We start from the raw sequence: 17,867 nt of genomic DNA, 5'->3' as shown, positions 1-17,867 counted from the left end.
CCATTTTATAAGATTATTTTACTACTATGCCTTGATTATCTTTCATAGTGTCAATTTCCCCCTGAACAACAATAAACAAGCACCACTGCAATTACTGAAAGTATTCACTTCAAGAGTAACAAATACCTATCTTATACTTTTTTGGATATAACAGTAAAAATCATTAGGACTTATATTTGCAAAGTTGCTAATTCATTACATTTAAGAGGCTTGAAAGAATTCAAAGACTAAAAGTTCACATTTGCTAGGCACTTCCTATTTGCCAGGCACTTTATTGTATTAATTCATTTATGTGTGGAGAGAAAAAGTTGATAATCGGTATTTTCAATGAGAACAAATAAATGATTTGGTAATTAGATAAATTTAGAAAAACAATTACAATAAGCGCTTACCCGAGAAGACATCAAATAAACTTGTTCCATCACCATTTTCATCATCTGCTGCCATGATCCTATTTCCTTTTGATAGCTGCCATCTAAAGTATTAAACATAAAGATTTTCTACTGTTAAAAAAACAACATAATTCAAAGAATAAACCTAGCTTTAAGTTAAAAAGCAACTTTCAAATTTGGACACACTCACACTGAATGAGTTCACTCTCTGTCATGATTATAAAAAAAAGCCTAACATTTTCCAAAACGTAAGATTATAAAACAAAAATATTAAACTTGAAGATGTGGTTAAGCCATGTCACAATGTGAATAATGCTAATTTAATAAAACAGACCAAAATACAAATTAACGTTTATACTCAAATTTGAGCCCTGGTGCACGAAATTCGTGCACTGGGGGGGGGGGGGGGGGCCGCGCGCGCACAGGTTTTCTCAGCCTGGATTGTGAGAGGGCGCAGGCCAGGCCAAGGGACCCCACCGGTGCACAATCGGGGCCAGGGAGAGACAGGTTAGGTTGGCCAGCTGGGGAGGGACCGTGGGAGGGCTCCAGGGCGTCTCTGGCTCATCTTGCTTAGTCCTGATTGGCCAGACCCCAGCAGCAAGCTATCCTACCAGTCAGAGTGTCTGCCCCCTGGTGGTCAGTGCATGTCATAGTGACTGTTTGACTGTCTGCCCCCTGGTGGTCAGTCCACGTCATAGCAAGCAATTGAGTGGCCTTTAGCATATCATTAACATATTACACTTTGATTGGTTGAATGGCTGACCGGACAACCAGACACTTAGCATATTAGGCTTTTATTATATAAGACTAGAGGCCCAGTGCACAAAAATTTGTGCACTCGGGGGGGGGGGGGGGATGCCTCAGCCCGGCCTGTGACCTCTCACAGTCTGGGACCCCTCGGGAGATAACGACCTGCTGGCTTAGGCCTGCTCCCAGGTGGCAGAGGGCAGGCCCAATCCCTAGGTGCAGCCCCTGGTCGGGCTCAGAGCAGGGCTGATTGGGGAGCTGGGGCGCCACCCCCTTTCACACACAGAGCAGGGCCAATCAGGGGGTTGGGGCGTTGATCCCTGTCAAGCACAGAGCAGGGCCCATCAGGGGGGTTGGGTCTCTGTACCCTGTTATGCACAGAGCAGGGCCCATCAGGGGGTTAAGGAGCTCCCCCCCCCCCCGTCACTCACAGAGTAGGGCCGATAGGGGAGTTGGGGCACCGCCCCGTCACACACAGAGCAGGGCGGATCAGGGGTTTCGGGCGCTGCAACCTGTCACACTCAGGGCAGGGCCGATGGGGAGGTTATGGCTCTACCCCATCACACACAGAGCAGGGCCCATGGGGGGCGGTTGGGGCGCCACCCTCCATCACCCACAGAGCAGAGCGGATCAGGGTTTGGGGCACCGTCACTGTCACACTCAGGGCAGGGCTGATGGGGAGGTTATGGCCCTACCCCGTCACACACAGAGCAGGGCCCATGGGGTGGGAGGGTTGGGGCGCCACACCCTGTCACACACAGAGCAGGGCCAATCAGGGGGTTGGGGCGTCGCACCCTGTCACACACAGAGCCACAGGGCGATCAGGGGGTTGGGGAGCTCCCCCATACCAGGCACAGAGCAGGGCTGATCAGGAGGTTGGGGCGCCTTCCCCCGTCACAAACAGAGCAGGGTGGATAGGGAGGTTGTGGCCCCGCCCTCTGTCACACACAGAGCCGCAGGGCGATCAGGGGGTTTGGGCGCTGCCCCGTCACGCTGATCCCGGTGCCGGGAGGCCTCGCGGCTTCGCTGATCCCGGTGCTGGGAGGCATATTACCCTTTTACTATATAGGATAGAGGCCTGGTGCATGGGTGGAGGCCGGCTGGTTTGCCCCGAAGAGTGTCCTGGATCAGGGTGGGAATCCCCACTGGGGTGCCTGGCCAGTCTGGGTGAGGGGCTGAGGGCTGTTTTCAGGCTGGCGGTTGACTGAAGCTCCCAACCGCTTCTTTTTTTCTTTTTTTTTCTTTTTTTATTCTGGGCCAGCTTTAGCTCTGAGGCTTGGCTCCAGCTCTTAGGCCTCCGCTGCCAAAAGCAGGTATCTAGTTTGTTTGGGTTCTATAATCAAAACACTGTTTCAACTCCAGCTCTGAGATCCCGGCTGGCTGAAAGCTGGTTTCTGGGGTTTTGTTTAGCTTCTATATTTGTAACAATGTTTCAAACTGCAAGCTCAGAGGTCGGCAAGGCAGGCAGGGAACTTTGGAGTCCTCCGTCACTGAAGCAAGCAAGCCTCATGTTCACTTCAAGGTGCCTGGCTGCCGGCCGCCATCTTGGCTGGCAGTTAATTTGCATATCGCCCTGATTAGCCAATGGGAAGGGTAGCGGATGTACGGCTAATTACCATGTTTCTCTTTTATTAGATAGGATAAGCCAACTATCATTTCAAATAAGTACAACTATATGGTAACTTCTGAGTCCTCAGAAATCATCATATTTGGTGGTGGTCTTAGGGACACCAAACATACATGTTTTCACCAATAGGATAGTAAGATAGGCAAACAGCAAAGAGTTTGATACTATACTAGGTTGGTAAAGGTGTGGGAAAACAGGTACTCTCATACATCACTCAAGTGTATACTAGTACAAGCTCTACGGAAGCAATTTCATAATAGTTACCAAGTTTTTAAAAGAAAATATTCTTTGACCCAACAATTTCATATCTAGTCATTTGTTTGGCAGATATACAAGCATGTTGTTACAAAAATGTTATGTATGGAAATATTTAATGTGGCAAGACTGAAAGCCACAAAAGAATCCAAAATAACCATGCTGGTGTGGCTCAGAGGCTGAGAGTGGACCTGTGAACCAGGTCATGGTTCAATTACCGGTCAGGGCACATGCCCAGGTTGTGAGCTTGATCCCCAGTGCAGGGTGTGCAAGCAGCAGCTGATCAATGATTCTCTCTCATCACTGGTGTTTCTCTCTCTCACTCTTCCTTCCTCTCTATAATCAAAAATATATTTTAAAATAAAAAAATAAAACAAATAAAAATAAATAGCTCCAGGTTATGCTGCTGCTCCATGGACCACTTTGAGAACTACAATTTTAGACCAGTGCTGTCCAAAAGAATTTTCTACAATGATAAAAATGTTCCACATTTGAGTTGTCTGGCAACTACTATCCATATGTGGCTATTGAGTAGATGAAAATTGCACAGCATGACTGAGTGTATTAGTTTTCTAATGCTGCTCTAACAACTTAACCACAAACTCAGTGACTTAACACAAATTTATTATTTTACAATCTTATTTACCACGAAACGCTCACAGAAAGGATTTCACAGAGCTGTGGTTATTACAATTTCAATAACACCTCTTTGGTTCTAAACGCTATGGAACACTTACAAAAACGTATTTGAATACTTTCTTCCTAAGGAGATGAAAGGAAGTCCTGGACATCAATATCTTTTCTACAACAAAACAAAAAGGGGAAAGGAAAAAAGAGCAAGTACTGCCACAAAAAGTAGGGATACCCACTTGGATTTATAGGCTCCTCTGCTGTTCCCTCAGATTATATGAAAATTAGAAACTGTCTATACTAAAATTCAAACCAAAGTCAGCAATAAGATGCTAAAGTTAATAAAGTAAACACAGTCCCTTAAGTCCAAGCTCACCAAATCCAAAACCAAAGATCATCTTTCCATCAACATCTGTCACCTCCCAAACCCTCTACTTCTTTGCGTAGCATCAGCATTCCCTAATATCCTACTGATGCTCCTCTACAATGTTTCTCCCATTAACCCTCATTCTGCCATTTGAATTTGTTTCCCATTATAACTATCTAAGTATGTCCTCTCTCCAAATACATGCTACATACAACTGTTGGGTTACTTCTTCTAAAGCAATCCTGCTCATATCACTTCCTGCTAAAAAAAAAAACTATCCATTACTTCCCAATGTCTACTGAATCAATTCCAAACTCCTTACTTTGCTATAATACCTGTTGCCTTCCTTTCTAGCCCATCATTCATCATTCCAAGGTCTCCAAAATTGCAAGGTTCAGTGAAACTGAGTTCCTGTTTGCAAACACAATTCCTGACAGCATCTCCCCACATCTATCTATGAGCTCATGAACAAGTCTCGATGTGAATATCCACAAGGTTAGAATGTAATAAATAAGGTTCTAAAAAGTCAGATGATATATTACACAATTAAAATACTTGGACTTTGCCGAAACTGGTTTGGCTCGGTGGATAGAGTGTTGGCCTGCGGACTGAAGGGTCCCGGGTTCAATTCCGGTCAAGGGCATGTACCTGGGTTGAGGGCACATCCCCAGTGGGGGATGTGCGGGAGGCAGCTGATCAATGTTTCTCTCTCATCAATGTTTCTAACTCTGTCTCTCTCCCTTCCTCTCTGTAAAAAATCAATAAAATAAAAAAATATATATAAAAAAAAACTTGCCCTAGCAGACTTGGCTCAGTGGATAGAGCGTCGGCCTGCAGACTGAGGGGTCCGGGTTCGATTCTAGCCAAGGGCACATGCCTGGGCTGCGGGCTTGATCCCCATTAGGGGGTGTGCAGGAGGCAGCCGATCAATGATTCTCTCTTATCATTGATGTTTCCATTTCTCTCTCCTTCTCCCTTCCTCTCTGAAATCAATAAAGAAATATATTTTAAAAAAAAAAATACTTGGACTTTGCCTGGCTGGTGTGGTTCAGTGGTTGAACATCGACCTATGAACCAGGAGGTCATGGTTCAATACCCTGTCAGGGCACATGCCCAGATTATGGGCTCGATCCCCAGTGGGGGTGTGTGCAGGAGGCAGCTGATCAATGATTCTCTCTCATCATTGATGTTTCTCTCTCGCTCTCCCTCTCCTTTCCCCTCTGGAATCAATAAAATTGTATTTTAAAAAAAGACTACAGGGGATTCTTTCCCCCTCCCCACGAGGGAGTCTGTGCTTATTCTTCAATAAATTTCCACCTTTGCTATACCAAAAAAAAATAAAAAATAAAAAAGACTACATCCAGCAGGGAATGGGGGAATCACCAAAGGTTCTTAAAGCAGGGGAGTATCATGATCAAATGTGCACTTCAGAAATTTAACTCTAGCCCTAACCTGTTTGGCTTAGTGGATAGAGCGTCAGCCTGTGAACTGAAGGGTCCCAGGTTCAACTGCGTTGCGGGCTTGATCCCCAGTGGGGGACATGCAGGAGGCAGCGGATCAATGATGCTCTCTCATCATTGATGTTTCTACCTCTCTTTCCCTCTCCTTTCCTCTCTGAAGTCAATAAAAATAAATAAGAATAAAATAATTAAAAGAGGTAATGCAATAAGCATTTGTAGAGAAAAATAGGAAAAAGCCAGAGGAGAGGAAGAGTGTATTTTGAATTTTGAGGCTCATGGAAAAGGCTAAATCTAAGTATAGCAAAATCCTTGAAGAATATGTAAGGAGAAAATAACAAACACTACACATACTGAACCCAGCCAGACACTGATCTAAATGTTCCAAATACATTATTAAAATACTTGAAATCCTCCACAAGTCCTATGAGATGTGCACTACTATTAATTTTCCCTTTTACAGATGAGTAAACAGATACAGACGATTAAGAAACTTACCCCAAAGTAAAAGAGCTGGTAAGTGGCAGATCTGGGATTGGATCCCAGCTCTCTCTAAAGCCAGATGACAAAATCAAGAATATCAGGGAGAAGAGCCTAATTTTTTTTTTTTTGAAAGGGGGCCATCTCCTTGTAAAATGGCAAGAAACGTTGGAAGATAACTGGAGTAAGGGAGGGGGGGAATTCTTGCCCTGAATGTCTCTGTCCCCCTCCAAAGAGACACTGAGTGAGATGGGAAAGGGGCTTTGAGGGGAGGGAAAGGTTTGGAGCTGGAGCTGGAAAGAATGGAAAAGATGAGAAAAGAACCTAGGAAAGACCAGGGAAGAATCAGAGTCAACGCCAACAAATGGATCCCTGAACCATTTATCCTGAAATTCTGCAAATTCCACATTAACATCTGAGTTAGGGCCTACTGTGTCACGGGTCTAGACGCTGTGGAGATCAAGAAAATTCTCACGACCACATCAATGTCACCCCGATAGGCGCTCAGGAAGACCCATTCCTCCAAAGACTCCCATCGGAAAGCCTGTAAGAGTACATCCCCAAACGAGCTTGTGGCTTTTGGGGGGGCTCGTGGGGTCGCGAAAGGGGCGGTCGAAAGCGCAACTCCTACTTACACTCGCCCCAGCACCAGCCTGGACCCTCCTCCAGGTACAAGAGGGACGCGAACGCGAGCCCAGAAGCTGCAACCGAGGGCGACGGGAACCGGGCTCCCGGCGGGCCCCGGACATCAGGCGCACCCACCCCTCCCCGACTCCGCCGCTCTCTCCGAGTCCCGGGCTCCCGACACGCCGCCGGCCTCCGCTCGGGGTACGACCTCCCAGGCAGCCTCTTCCCCGGCAGCGCTGGACAGACCGGACCCAGCCGGCAACTTACCCACCCGGTCCGGCCCAACACAGCCCGGAATCCTTTCGGTGCAGCGAGGTCTCCCTGGCATCTCTGCCAATGCCAGAGCTCAACCAGGACGCGGAGGCGGGACTGCGCGCCCCTGGCCAATCAGACCGGACGCAAAGCACGTCCCGCCGCACACAACTAGTTCCCGCCGTCCGCAGGGGAGAAAAACCACGGTTGGCGCCAAACTCCAGTAGCCTTCGGGGCGGGGCGACGGGGAAGGGCGGGGCCTGGGCTGGCGGGGAAGGAGATGGGAGCCTCCCTACGGAAGGGGTGGAGCCTCGGCCAAGGTAGGGGACTCCAGTGGCCTTCGGGGCGGGGCGACGGGGAAGGGCGGAGCCTGGGCTGGCGGGGAAGGGACGGGAGCCTCCCTACGGAAGGGGTGGAGCCTCGGCCAAGGTAGGGGCCGGTCGGGGAAAAGCTCCTTGAATGAAAGGGAAAGTAACCTCTGAGAAGGTCTGGTCTTCGTTTAGTCCTTCCTTCCAAAAATTCTGCGGAGCATCAACCACATTCTAGACTTGGTGCTGGGCGCTGGCTCTGTAACGATGACTAAGCGCTGTTCCTGGCCCTGACACTGGCCTGGGTGGTAGGCAAACAGCTTAGCCCCGGGGTTGGGAGCTTTGAGGAAGGGTGCCAGTCCAGTCGGGGGAGGGAGAGGAGAGCTTATAGACTCTATTATATAGAGGGTAAATACCTGAATGGTTGGATAGAACCTGCAAGAACCCAAGGTGCCCGTAGGGTCCAGCCCCCGGAGGGGAAGTCTGCGCCCTTGGCTGGTGAGGAAGTGAAACAAACCCAACTTCCTCGGCTACATCAACTTGCAACTGCCGTATCAACTTATTACATATTTATAAATTTTCTAAAAGGCCCCCATGTGGGAGAATATGTTTTGGGAGAACACTGGCTTCCTAGATTCTCCCCCAACCAGCTTAGCTCCTAAGAAATTCAAGATAGTTAGGCATTCCAGGTAGTGAAGGTTGGGAAAGAGTCAAAGGCTACAACCACAGGCGTTCATTATTGCTGGAGCAGAAAGCCTGGAGAGGGAAGCAGGAATCAGACCTTGAAAGGCCATGTATATGTCAAAGAATTTGGAATTTACCTTTAAATGATGAGGCAAGGGGACCACTGACGGATTTTAAGCTTGAGGTTGTGATGATGTAATTTACATTATTAAGATCCTTTGGCCTTGCTGGCCAGTGTGGCTCAGTGGTTGAGCTTTGACCTATGAACCTGGAGGTCAGGACACTTGCCCAGGTTTTGAGCTGGATCCCAATAGGTGGCGTGTAGGAGGGAGCTGATCAGTGAGTGATTCTCATCTTTTTTTTTTTTTTTTTTTTTTTTTTTTTATTTCAGAGAGGAAGGGAGAGGGAGAGAGAGATAGAAACATCAATGATGAGAGAGAATCATTGATTGGCTGCTTCCTGCACACCCCCACCGGGGATTGAACCCACAACCCAGGCATGTGCCCTTGGCCAGAATCGAACCCGGGACCCTTCAGTCCTCAGGCTGACTCTCTATCGACTGAGCCAAGCTGGCCAGGGTGTGATTCTCATCTTCGATGTTTCTATCTCTCCCTCTCCTTTTCTCTCTGAAATAATTAAAAAAAAAAAAACATTAAAAAAATCCTTTGATGCTGAAACCGGTTTGGCTCAGTGGATAGAGCGTCAGCCTGCGGACTGAAGGGTCCCAGGTTCGATTCCGGTCAAGGGCATGTACCTGGGTTGCGGGCATATCCCCAGTGGGAGATGTGCAGGAGGTGGCTGATCGATGTTTCTTTCTCATTGATGTTGCTGACTCTCTATCTCTCTCCCTTCCTCTCTGTAAAAAATCAATAAAATATATTTAAAAAATAAAATCCTTTGACCTTGAGAAGGAGGATTCTGAAATGTTCTTGTAGTGATCCATGCTACAGAAAATGAGGATCTGAAGGAGATGGTAGGTAAGAAAGGAGATAGATTTTTAAATATTTAGGAGATAACATCAATGAAACTTAGCAAATGATTGAACGTTGGCTTTCAGCATAACATTCATCAAAAATGTTTATTGAGAGAGCACAGATACTTCAAACATAAGTGAAAATTTCCCCCAAAATTATCTTCCAGGAAAAAGTGACCTTATTATTGAAATCATTACAAAGTCATTTCATTGGCACTCTCTTAAATACTTTATATTGAATAAAAAATAGTGATTGGTTTTTAAATATTTGCTTGGAAAGATCTCAATCAGTGCCAATTTGGGATACTTATAGAAGTAAACTGAAAAACAAATAAATGTAACAGCTATGTGTTTTAAGGAGTCTGAACTCCATAAAACAATTGCAAATTGCTTTTAAAAAAGCAATTTCTGCCCTAGCCAGCTTGGCTCAGTAGATAGAGTGTTGGCCTTTGGACCAAAGGGTCCGGATTCGATTATGGTCAATGGCAGGGACCTTGGTTGCAGGCTCCTCCCAGGCCCAGTCTCTGGGTTGGGGGTGTGTAGGAGGCAACCAATTGATGTGTTTCTCTCACATCAATGTTTCTCTGTTTTCCCCTCTCTCTCCCACTCTCCCTAAAAATCAATGTAAAAATATCCTCTGGTGAGGATCAACAACAACAACAAAGCAATTTTGCCCAACCAGTGTGGCCCAATGAGTGTCGACCTATGAACCAGGAGGTCATGGTTCAATTCCAGGTCAAGGCACAAGTCCAATTGCAGATTGCTCAATCCCGGGGGGGGGGGGGGGGGGGGCAGGGGGGGGCGGGCATGCAGGAAGCAGCTGCTCAAGGATTCTCTCTCATCGCTGTTTCTATCTCTCCGTCTCCCTTCCTCTGAAATCAATAAAAAGATAGTGATTAAAAGAAATTTTTAAGACTATTTGAGCAAAAATCAATTTGAATTGAGCAGAATCAATTTAGCAGATAAAACAGAGCTTTGAGGAGATGTACAAAGTTAAGACTTTTATAGGAGAAGGGAGCAGGAACAAAGAAATTATACTAGTAGAAAAATCAAGTTGGTTATTGTAAGGTTACTTTCCTTAGAGGATGGCAGAAGTTTATCAGACAGATTACCTAACTAATACTGATCCGGCCATTCGTGATTAACTGGTTTAAGATTCCTTTTCTGGGGAAGCAGAAACTGTAATCAAGTTAAGTCTCGGTTTGGTGACTTGGGGAATACCATTGCTGCTCCATTTTGGGTTTGTTGTCTTGTTTTTAACAATAATAAGGTAGAGTATTGCTTAAAGAAGTTTGAATTTGAGAACTGCATGGCTGTTAATATATCTTGGAACTGCACCAGGATATTTTAGAAAGAGAACAGATGATAGGCGAAGCCAATTTCTGTGGGAAGGGGATGGAGTTTTCTTTTTCTTTTTTCTTTTTTTTTAATATATTTTATTGATTTTTTACAGAGAGGAAGGGAGAGAGATAGTTAGAAACATCAATGAGAGAGAAACATCGATGAGCTGCCTCCTGCACATCTCCCACTGGGGATATGCCCGCAACCCAGGTACATGCCCTTGACCAGAATCGAACCTGGGACCCTTCAGTCCGCAGGCCGACGCTCTATCCACTGAGCCAAACCGGTTTCGGCTGGAGTTTTCTTAAAAGAGAAAGAAATTTGCCTGATGGAGGGGTTTTTCTCAGAATAGGGCAGAGAGGAGAGTGATTGAGAGATAGGGAACAAAGTTAGCAACAAGGGTCTTCATGAAAGGATTAACATTTTTTTCTTCCCCTGGATACTGGAGAAGTAACATCTAGTGTATAATTTATTTGAATTTTCTCTAAACCTTCAATAAAATCTATTTTATCACTTTCAAGCCTGACCTCATATCTTACTTTCTCCAGAAGTTTTCCCTATTTCCTAAGCTGAGTTGGCAGTTTCCCTTTTTGTACTCTCATAGTACCCTGTCCTTAACTCCCAATTATAGTCCTTTGTGACAGTATTCCTTAGACTAGTGGCCCTGTGTATGAATTTGTGCACATTGAAAGGAAATTAATTTAAAGAAATATTTGAATATTGCTATTCGCCCTTTCTCTATAATAGAAGTGTCAACCAAATTCACAATTGACAATGACAGATCGAAACACAGGCGTGCGATTGGCACCAGCAAGAGCTTTATATGTATTGCACATGCACGAGTCAACTTAGCCTTTTACACATATATATATGAAACTTGCTTAATTAGACCTGCTTTCTGATTTAGCTAAACTTTTTCCAGCCCAGTGAAGCACCCCAACTTCTCTTTCAGGTAATTGTCAGCAACACAGCAGTAAATATTAACACAAAGCAGATTATTATTATAGATCACACAGGGAGAACAAAGGGTAAAATATATAACTGCTGCAGTGTTTGACTATATTCTGTGCAGTGAGAAAACCTGAAGTCATTTTCAAGGTCCCCCATTTCTTACTTTTCAGTCGGGTCAAGTTTCTGAACTTTCTAAATCTCCGTTTTCCCGATAATGAAAAGAAAATAGGATTCCACCAAGTCTCCTATCTACCTGCTCCAGGATTTCTGTGAGGATCAAATGAGATGAGGCATAGAAAATGCTTCACAGACATTTGGTTAAAGTGTAAAATGTTTCCACCTGGCTATAAAACAAGTTGTGTTCCTGGGCTGAAGAAACTGCAAGGAGGCTAGTCACTAGGGAGAGGAAGCCAGGCGTTGCTACGTGACATCATTACCTGGTGCCCACAGCCACAGTTTCTGGGCTGGGCTGGGCTGTGGGCTGCATTTTTCCTCATGGGGTCTTGGCAGCAATTTGGCTGCAATTTGGTGGGCTGTCACTCTGGGGTGGTGGCAGGGTCTGTGTCCCACTTGGGGGAAGCCGAGTGTTGCTTTGTGGGCGCCAGGTCCACGGTGCTATTTCTTTGTAAATGGCCAGTGTGCGTCAAGGCAGCTCCTACATTGAGCTTCTGCCTCCTGGTGGTCAATGTGCATCATAGCAACCGGTTGGACAGTGGGACACTTAGCGCATATTAGCTATATATATATATATATATATATGTATGTATATATATATATATATGTAATCTGTCTTCACTATAAGACTGAGAATCTTTTTTTAAAAAATATATCTATTGATTTTTTACAGAGAGGAAGGGAGAGAGACAGAGAGCTAGAAACATCGATGAGAGAGAAACATTGATCAGCTGCCTCCTGCACAACCCCCACTGGGGATGTGCCCGCAACCCAGGCACATGCCCCTGACTGGAATCGAACCGGGGACCCTTAGTCCGCAGGCCGATGCTCTATCCACTGAGCCAAACCGGTTTCGGCAAGACTGAGAATCTTTTAAGGACAGGACCCCACCCATCATCTTTATATTCCCAGGACCTGCTAGGAATAGTGTGTCTGGCAAAGTATTAAATGTACATTTGTTGATTGAACAAAATGACATTGACTGTTAGAATTAGTAACAGCTGTGGAACCAGAAAGTCTTGAGAAAGAAGGATAAATTATTTTGGCCTTTTATGGGCATTTAGTATTCAATATGAAAGGTCACAGCATGTATTGAGTAAACTAACAGCAAATAAGAGGTAATCAACGTTTACAGAAGGAATTGACAACTTAGTAAGGATTTTGTTACTCAAAAAATGATGAGGATGGCTTAGTTTCTTTTAATTTTCAGTGTGTTTTGGTTCTTTTAATTGCTTGTTTTATGTAGAAAATCAAGTTGTTGGAAGAAATATAAGTAAAAACATAATCTCCTCCAAACCCAGAAAACCTCTTCCAAAGGTAGAAGGAAAAGAAAACTATTATTGAATAAGCATTAAAGCAGTATATGATGCACATCACAGACAATCCAAGAGATTGCAGAAGCAGAAAGAAAGCTCACCTTCTTATGTGTTAAAAAATAAATTACATATATTAAAAATTTTAAGAGTTTATTTGAGCAAAAATCAATTCCAATTGAGCAGCACCAAACTGGAAATGGCACAGTGTGCTCCCCCAACAGGAGCCAGGGAAAAGACTTATGTAGAGAAAGCGTGAAAGCAAAGACAGGAAATTATTTGATTGGCTCTAACTTAAAGCCTAGTTGGCTGTTTGTGATTGATTGTTCTTAGAGAGTTTTTGATTTTCAAATCTAAGCATTTACATGCCGAAACTGGTTTGGCTCAGTGGATAGAGCGTCGGCCTGCGGACTGAGAGGTCCCAGGTTCGATTCCGGTCAAGGGCATGTACCTGGGTTGCGGGCATATCCCCAGTGGGAGATGTGCAGGAGGCAGCTGATCGATGATTCTCTCTCATCGATGTTTCTAACTATCTCTCTCCCTTCCTCTCTGTAAAAAATCAATAAAATATATTAAAAAAAAATCTAAGCATTTACAGGCTTAGATTTGGGTTTGCTTAGGAGCCAAAAAAGCATTAGAGCCACCTCAGTCTAATGGCCTCTTTAATTATAGCCAAGTGGTATTACCATTAAATTAGGTAGGTTTTGTAATTTGGAGTCAGGTGACAAGTTAGGCCTATGTCCTCCACAGAAATTAGACAATTGGGCATTATCTTCCTTGATGATGATTTCACTCCAAAGAGAGGGCTCCCACATCCTTGAGGAAAAATTCCTGAGTTATGAAATTGGCAAGAGGCTTATTTAAAACTAGAGGCCCAGTACATGAAATTCATGCACTCGGGGAGTGGAGGTGGTCCCTCAGCCCAGCCTGTGCACTCTTGCATTCGGAGAGCCATCAGGGGATATTCAACATAGTATGGCGGGGAGTGGGCCTAAGCTGGCAGTCGGACATCCTTAGCACTGCTACGGAGGTGGGAGAGGCTCCTGCCACTGCCACTGCACTCGCCAGCCTTGAACTCAGCTTCTGGCTGAGAAGCGCTCCCCTGTGGGAGCGCACTGACCACCAGGGGGCAGCTTTGAGTTGTGTGTCTGCCCGCTGGTGGTCAGTGTGCATCACAGTGATCAGTCGATTTGCATATTAGCCTTTTATTATATAGGATACTTGCATATATTTGAAAAGGAGAGAGAAAGAATTGCAGGGGGAAAAAAGGAGAAAAGTGAAGGCAGGAGAGAAGTTTTTTCTCTTATTTTTTAATAGGAAGAATTAGCCTCTTCATTGCATTTGCTCTTATAGTTTAAAAGTAGAAAAGTCAGATACTGCATTAGTTTTTCAACAAATACTAATGAGAATGTTCAGGGCAAAAACTGCCTAATTACCATGACATGGATCTTACCCATAACAAAATATGCTCTGTGGTAAAAAAATGACAGACTATGATTGAAGATCATGTGGATGGCAAGACTACTGATGGTTATTTGCTTTGTCTATTCTGTGTTGGTTTTACTAAAAAATGCAACAATCCGATTTGGAAGACCTGCTGTGCTCAGCATCAACATATCTGTCAAATCCGGAAGAATACGATGGAAATCATGACCCAAGAAGTACAGAAAAATGACTTAAAAGAAGTGGTCAATAAATTGATTCCAGATAGCATTGGAAAAGACATAGAAAAATTTTTCCAATTTATTTATTCACTCCATGACATCTTTTTTTTTTTTTTTTTTTTTTTTAAACACATTTTATTGATTTTTTACAGAGAGGAAGGGAGAGAGATAGAGAGTTAGAAATATCGATGAGAGAGAAACATCGATTAGCTGCCTCCTGCACATCTCCCACTGGGGATGTGCCCGCAACCCAGGTACATGCCCTTGACCGGAATCGAACCCGGGACCTTTCAGTCCGCAGGCCGACGCTCTATCCACTGAGCCAAACCGGTTTTGGCAACATCTTTTTTTAAAAATATATTTTATTATTTTTTTACAGAGAGAAAGGGAGAGGGATAGAGAGTTAGAAACATCGATGAGAGAGAAACATTGATCAGCCGCCTCCTGCACACTCCCTACTGGGTATGTGCCCGCAACCAAGGTATATGCCCCTGACCAGAATCGAACCCGGGACCCTTGAGTCTGTAGGCCAACGCTCCATCCACTGAGCCAAACCGGTTAGGGCTCCATGACATCTTTGTTTGAAAAGTCAAAATGCTGAAGAAGCCTAGATTTGAATTGGTAAAACTGGTGGAGCTCCACTGTGAAAGTAGCAGTTCTGGAAAAGATTCTGGGGAGAAGACAGGTGCTAACATTGAAGGAGCTAATGGATACGAGCCCCCAGTCCATGAATCTGTTTAAAACTCAGACTTAATGGTGACAAATAAAAAGTCATATTTGTGATGTTTAAAAAAGAACATTAAATTTTTAGAAAAGTGATAAGACATAGATAAAGAAGGTTGAGCTTCTCTATCGATAAACTGTGAGAAGGCAAATATATAGGGAAACTAACGGTAGATGAGGGCTAGATTTAGCAGGGTTATGTAGTTTTTTTTATTTTATATTTTTATTGTTTTCAGAGAGGAAAAGAGTGTTAGAAACCTCAATGATGAGAGAGAACATTGATTGGCTGCCTCCTGCACACCCTCTACTGGGGATGGAGCCCGCAACCCTGGCATGTGCCCTTGACTGGGATAGAACCCGGGACCATTCATCCGCAGACTGACGCTCTGTCCACTGAGCCAAACCAGCTAGGGCTGTAGTTTCTTTAAATGCTGCCTCTGGATTGATAGGTTGTAGAGTTGTCTCCTGTGATTAACTTCCTTCCTCTCTGATAGAAAAGGGAGGGGATACACTTTTACAAATGTCCTGCTTTTAGGAAAACAAGTGGAGGGCAGAGAGCTTTTGAATCCATTTCTTCTCAATTGTTTTCAGCTCAAGAAAGCATATATATACTTTCTAGACCAGCAATAAACTTGTGAAGAAATGACAATAAAAAAAGGGGGGAGGTTGGGTTAGGGGCAGTAAATTTTAGGGAAGTAACTAGAAGATATATGGAACTAAAATTAGTGGAAGATAAGGATTATTTTAGTGGGTTTGTACAGCTCTATTTCAGTATTGATTACTAGTCTGGTGGTAAGGGTGTTCTTTTTTTTTTATATATATTTTATTGATTTTTTACAGAGAGGAAGGGAGAGAGATAGTTAGAAACATCGATGAGAGAGAAACATCGATCAGCTGCCTCCTGCACATCTCCTACTGGGGATGTGCCCGCAACCCAGGTACATGCCCTTTGACCGGAATCGAACCTGGGACCTTTCAGTCCGCAGGCCAACGCTCTATCCACTGAGCCAAACCGGTTTCGGCATGGGGTGTTCTTTTATTATTGGTACAGGAAGGGCACCTTTTTCATGGACAATATTATGACCCATTTTTAGATAGATAAGGGAGGGGTGGTCAGAAAGCACTTCTTGCATCTGCTGTTTCAAAAGTGCTTTTAGCTTTAAAATAACCAATATACCAAAGCAGCATATTTGGTGATGGCATATTCTGCTACCCTTTAGTACCTGAGTTCTTTTGACTTGATTTTAGTAGTTTTAAAATATATATGTTATTTTTCCTTTTATTGGTAACCACTGATCTGATCTATCAATGTAGTCACTCCAGAGACATTAATGTCCCTGCCGCTGCACAGTTGAAAGTCTTGGGATTTCTCTCAACAGTCATCCTGACTATTCTTTTTACATTTTTCTTCCATGTTGAATCTCTCATTTCCTAGATCCCATGTCTTTATCTTTCTTGGTTTACATCCTCATATAAAGGAAAGGACATCTTTTTCAACAGATTCCTGAGAAAGGGTGTGTAGATAAGAAAAATAATTTTCCCTCTACCCTTCTAAGTTCTTGGCTGAGGCCCCTATAATAAGACAGATTGACAAGAGAAAAACACACAGAAGTTTATTAACATATATACTTCATATATACATAAGAGATACCCAGAGGAAAAAAAACCTCCTCAAGTGTGGGTCATTTTCATCCATTGTTCTATGTCCACAGGGAACTCTCTCAATCTTCTTGGAATTTTAAAAATATTTATTTGGAAATGTTTTCTACCCATTTTCACAGTTCATTCTTTCTGGAAGTTCTGTGTTGAGTTTGAGTTTTCCCAGAAGCAAACATTCAAACCATAGGAAAAAAAATTCAAATTCAAATACATTTTTTAAAAGGCTAAATCAACAAAATACAGTGTACAGATAATGTGTTCTGGAACTGTACACCTGAAACCTTTATAATTTTGTTAACCAGTGTTACCCCAATGAATTTAATAAAAAGATAAAAAAGGTTGAATCATAGTGCCCTATATGTTTGCTGTTGGAGATCTGCCTGTGTCAGTACAGGAACATTGAACAGCCGTGGGCAAACTACGCCCGCGGGCCGGATCCGGCCCATTTGAAATGAATAAAACTAAAAAAAAAGACTGTACCCTTTTATGTAATGATGTTTACTTTGAATTTATATTAGTTCACACAAACACTCCATCCATGCTTTTGTTCCGGCCCCCCGGTCCAGTTTAAGAACCCATTGTGGCCCGCGAGTCAAAAAGTTTGTCCACCCCTGATTCTAACCCCAACACCTTTTAGAGGTATAATTTACAAAGTTCATAAATCTTGTGTGCAGTTGTTTTGATTTTTTCTTTTTTATCTACCAGAATAACCACCACCCAGAGGAAGATAATGAAATCTTTCTATCATCAACCTAGGAAGTTCCCTTGGGCCCCAGTGCAATCAATAAAACCAAAGGCAATCATTTACCAAGTACTTTAGCATTTGTTTGGCTTGTTCTTGAACTTCATGTAAATATATTTCTAATTTTATGTACTCTTCTACTCCACTCTTTTTAAGAAAAAAATTTATTGGTTGAATTTTAGAGAGAAACATTGATTTACTGTTCCACTTACTTATGCATTCATTGGTTGATTCCTGTAGGTACCCTGACTGGGGATCCAACTCCAAGGCAACCTTGGCATATCAGGAGTATGCTCTAACCAACTAAGCTATCTGGCCAGGGCCTATTCTACTCTATAATGGTGTCAGAATATCCTGTAACGCATATGACATACTTGATTTAAACATTCCCCAACTGAACACCTACCTATCTATATTATAAAGGGCTTGTGGCCCTAACGCGTTAAGGACCAAAGACCTGCACGGGTGGGCGGGGCTGCGCACGTGGCTGGCGGGTGAGCG

The 17,867-nt window shown here is 43.8% G+C and overlaps 1 protein-coding gene across 1 annotated transcript in view; it reads right to left on the bottom strand.

Moving 5' to 3' along the window:
- CASP8AP2 (caspase 8 associated protein 2) overlaps positions 1-6,921 on the bottom strand; it is a 37,987-nt gene extending 31,066 nt beyond the window's left edge. Inside the window, exons 1-2 of the mRNA XM_081094090.1 lie at positions 6,854-6,921; positions 393-475 (exon numbers count right to left, since the gene is read on the bottom strand). Coding sequence (XP_080950216.1) covers positions 393-447 — 55 coding nt within the window. The 5' untranslated portion in view covers positions 448-475; positions 6,854-6,921. The remainder of the gene's footprint in view (positions 1-392; positions 476-6,853) is intronic.
- Positions 6,922-17,867: the final 10,946 nt, after the last annotated feature.

Source organism: Myotis nattereri (assembly GCF_964212035.1).
Source record: "Myotis nattereri genome assembly, chromosome: 6".
NCBI classification, from domain to species: domain Eukaryota; kingdom Metazoa; phylum Chordata; class Mammalia; order Chiroptera; family Vespertilionidae; genus Myotis; species Myotis nattereri.
This window is presented reverse-complemented; position numbering and strand designations above follow the sequence as displayed.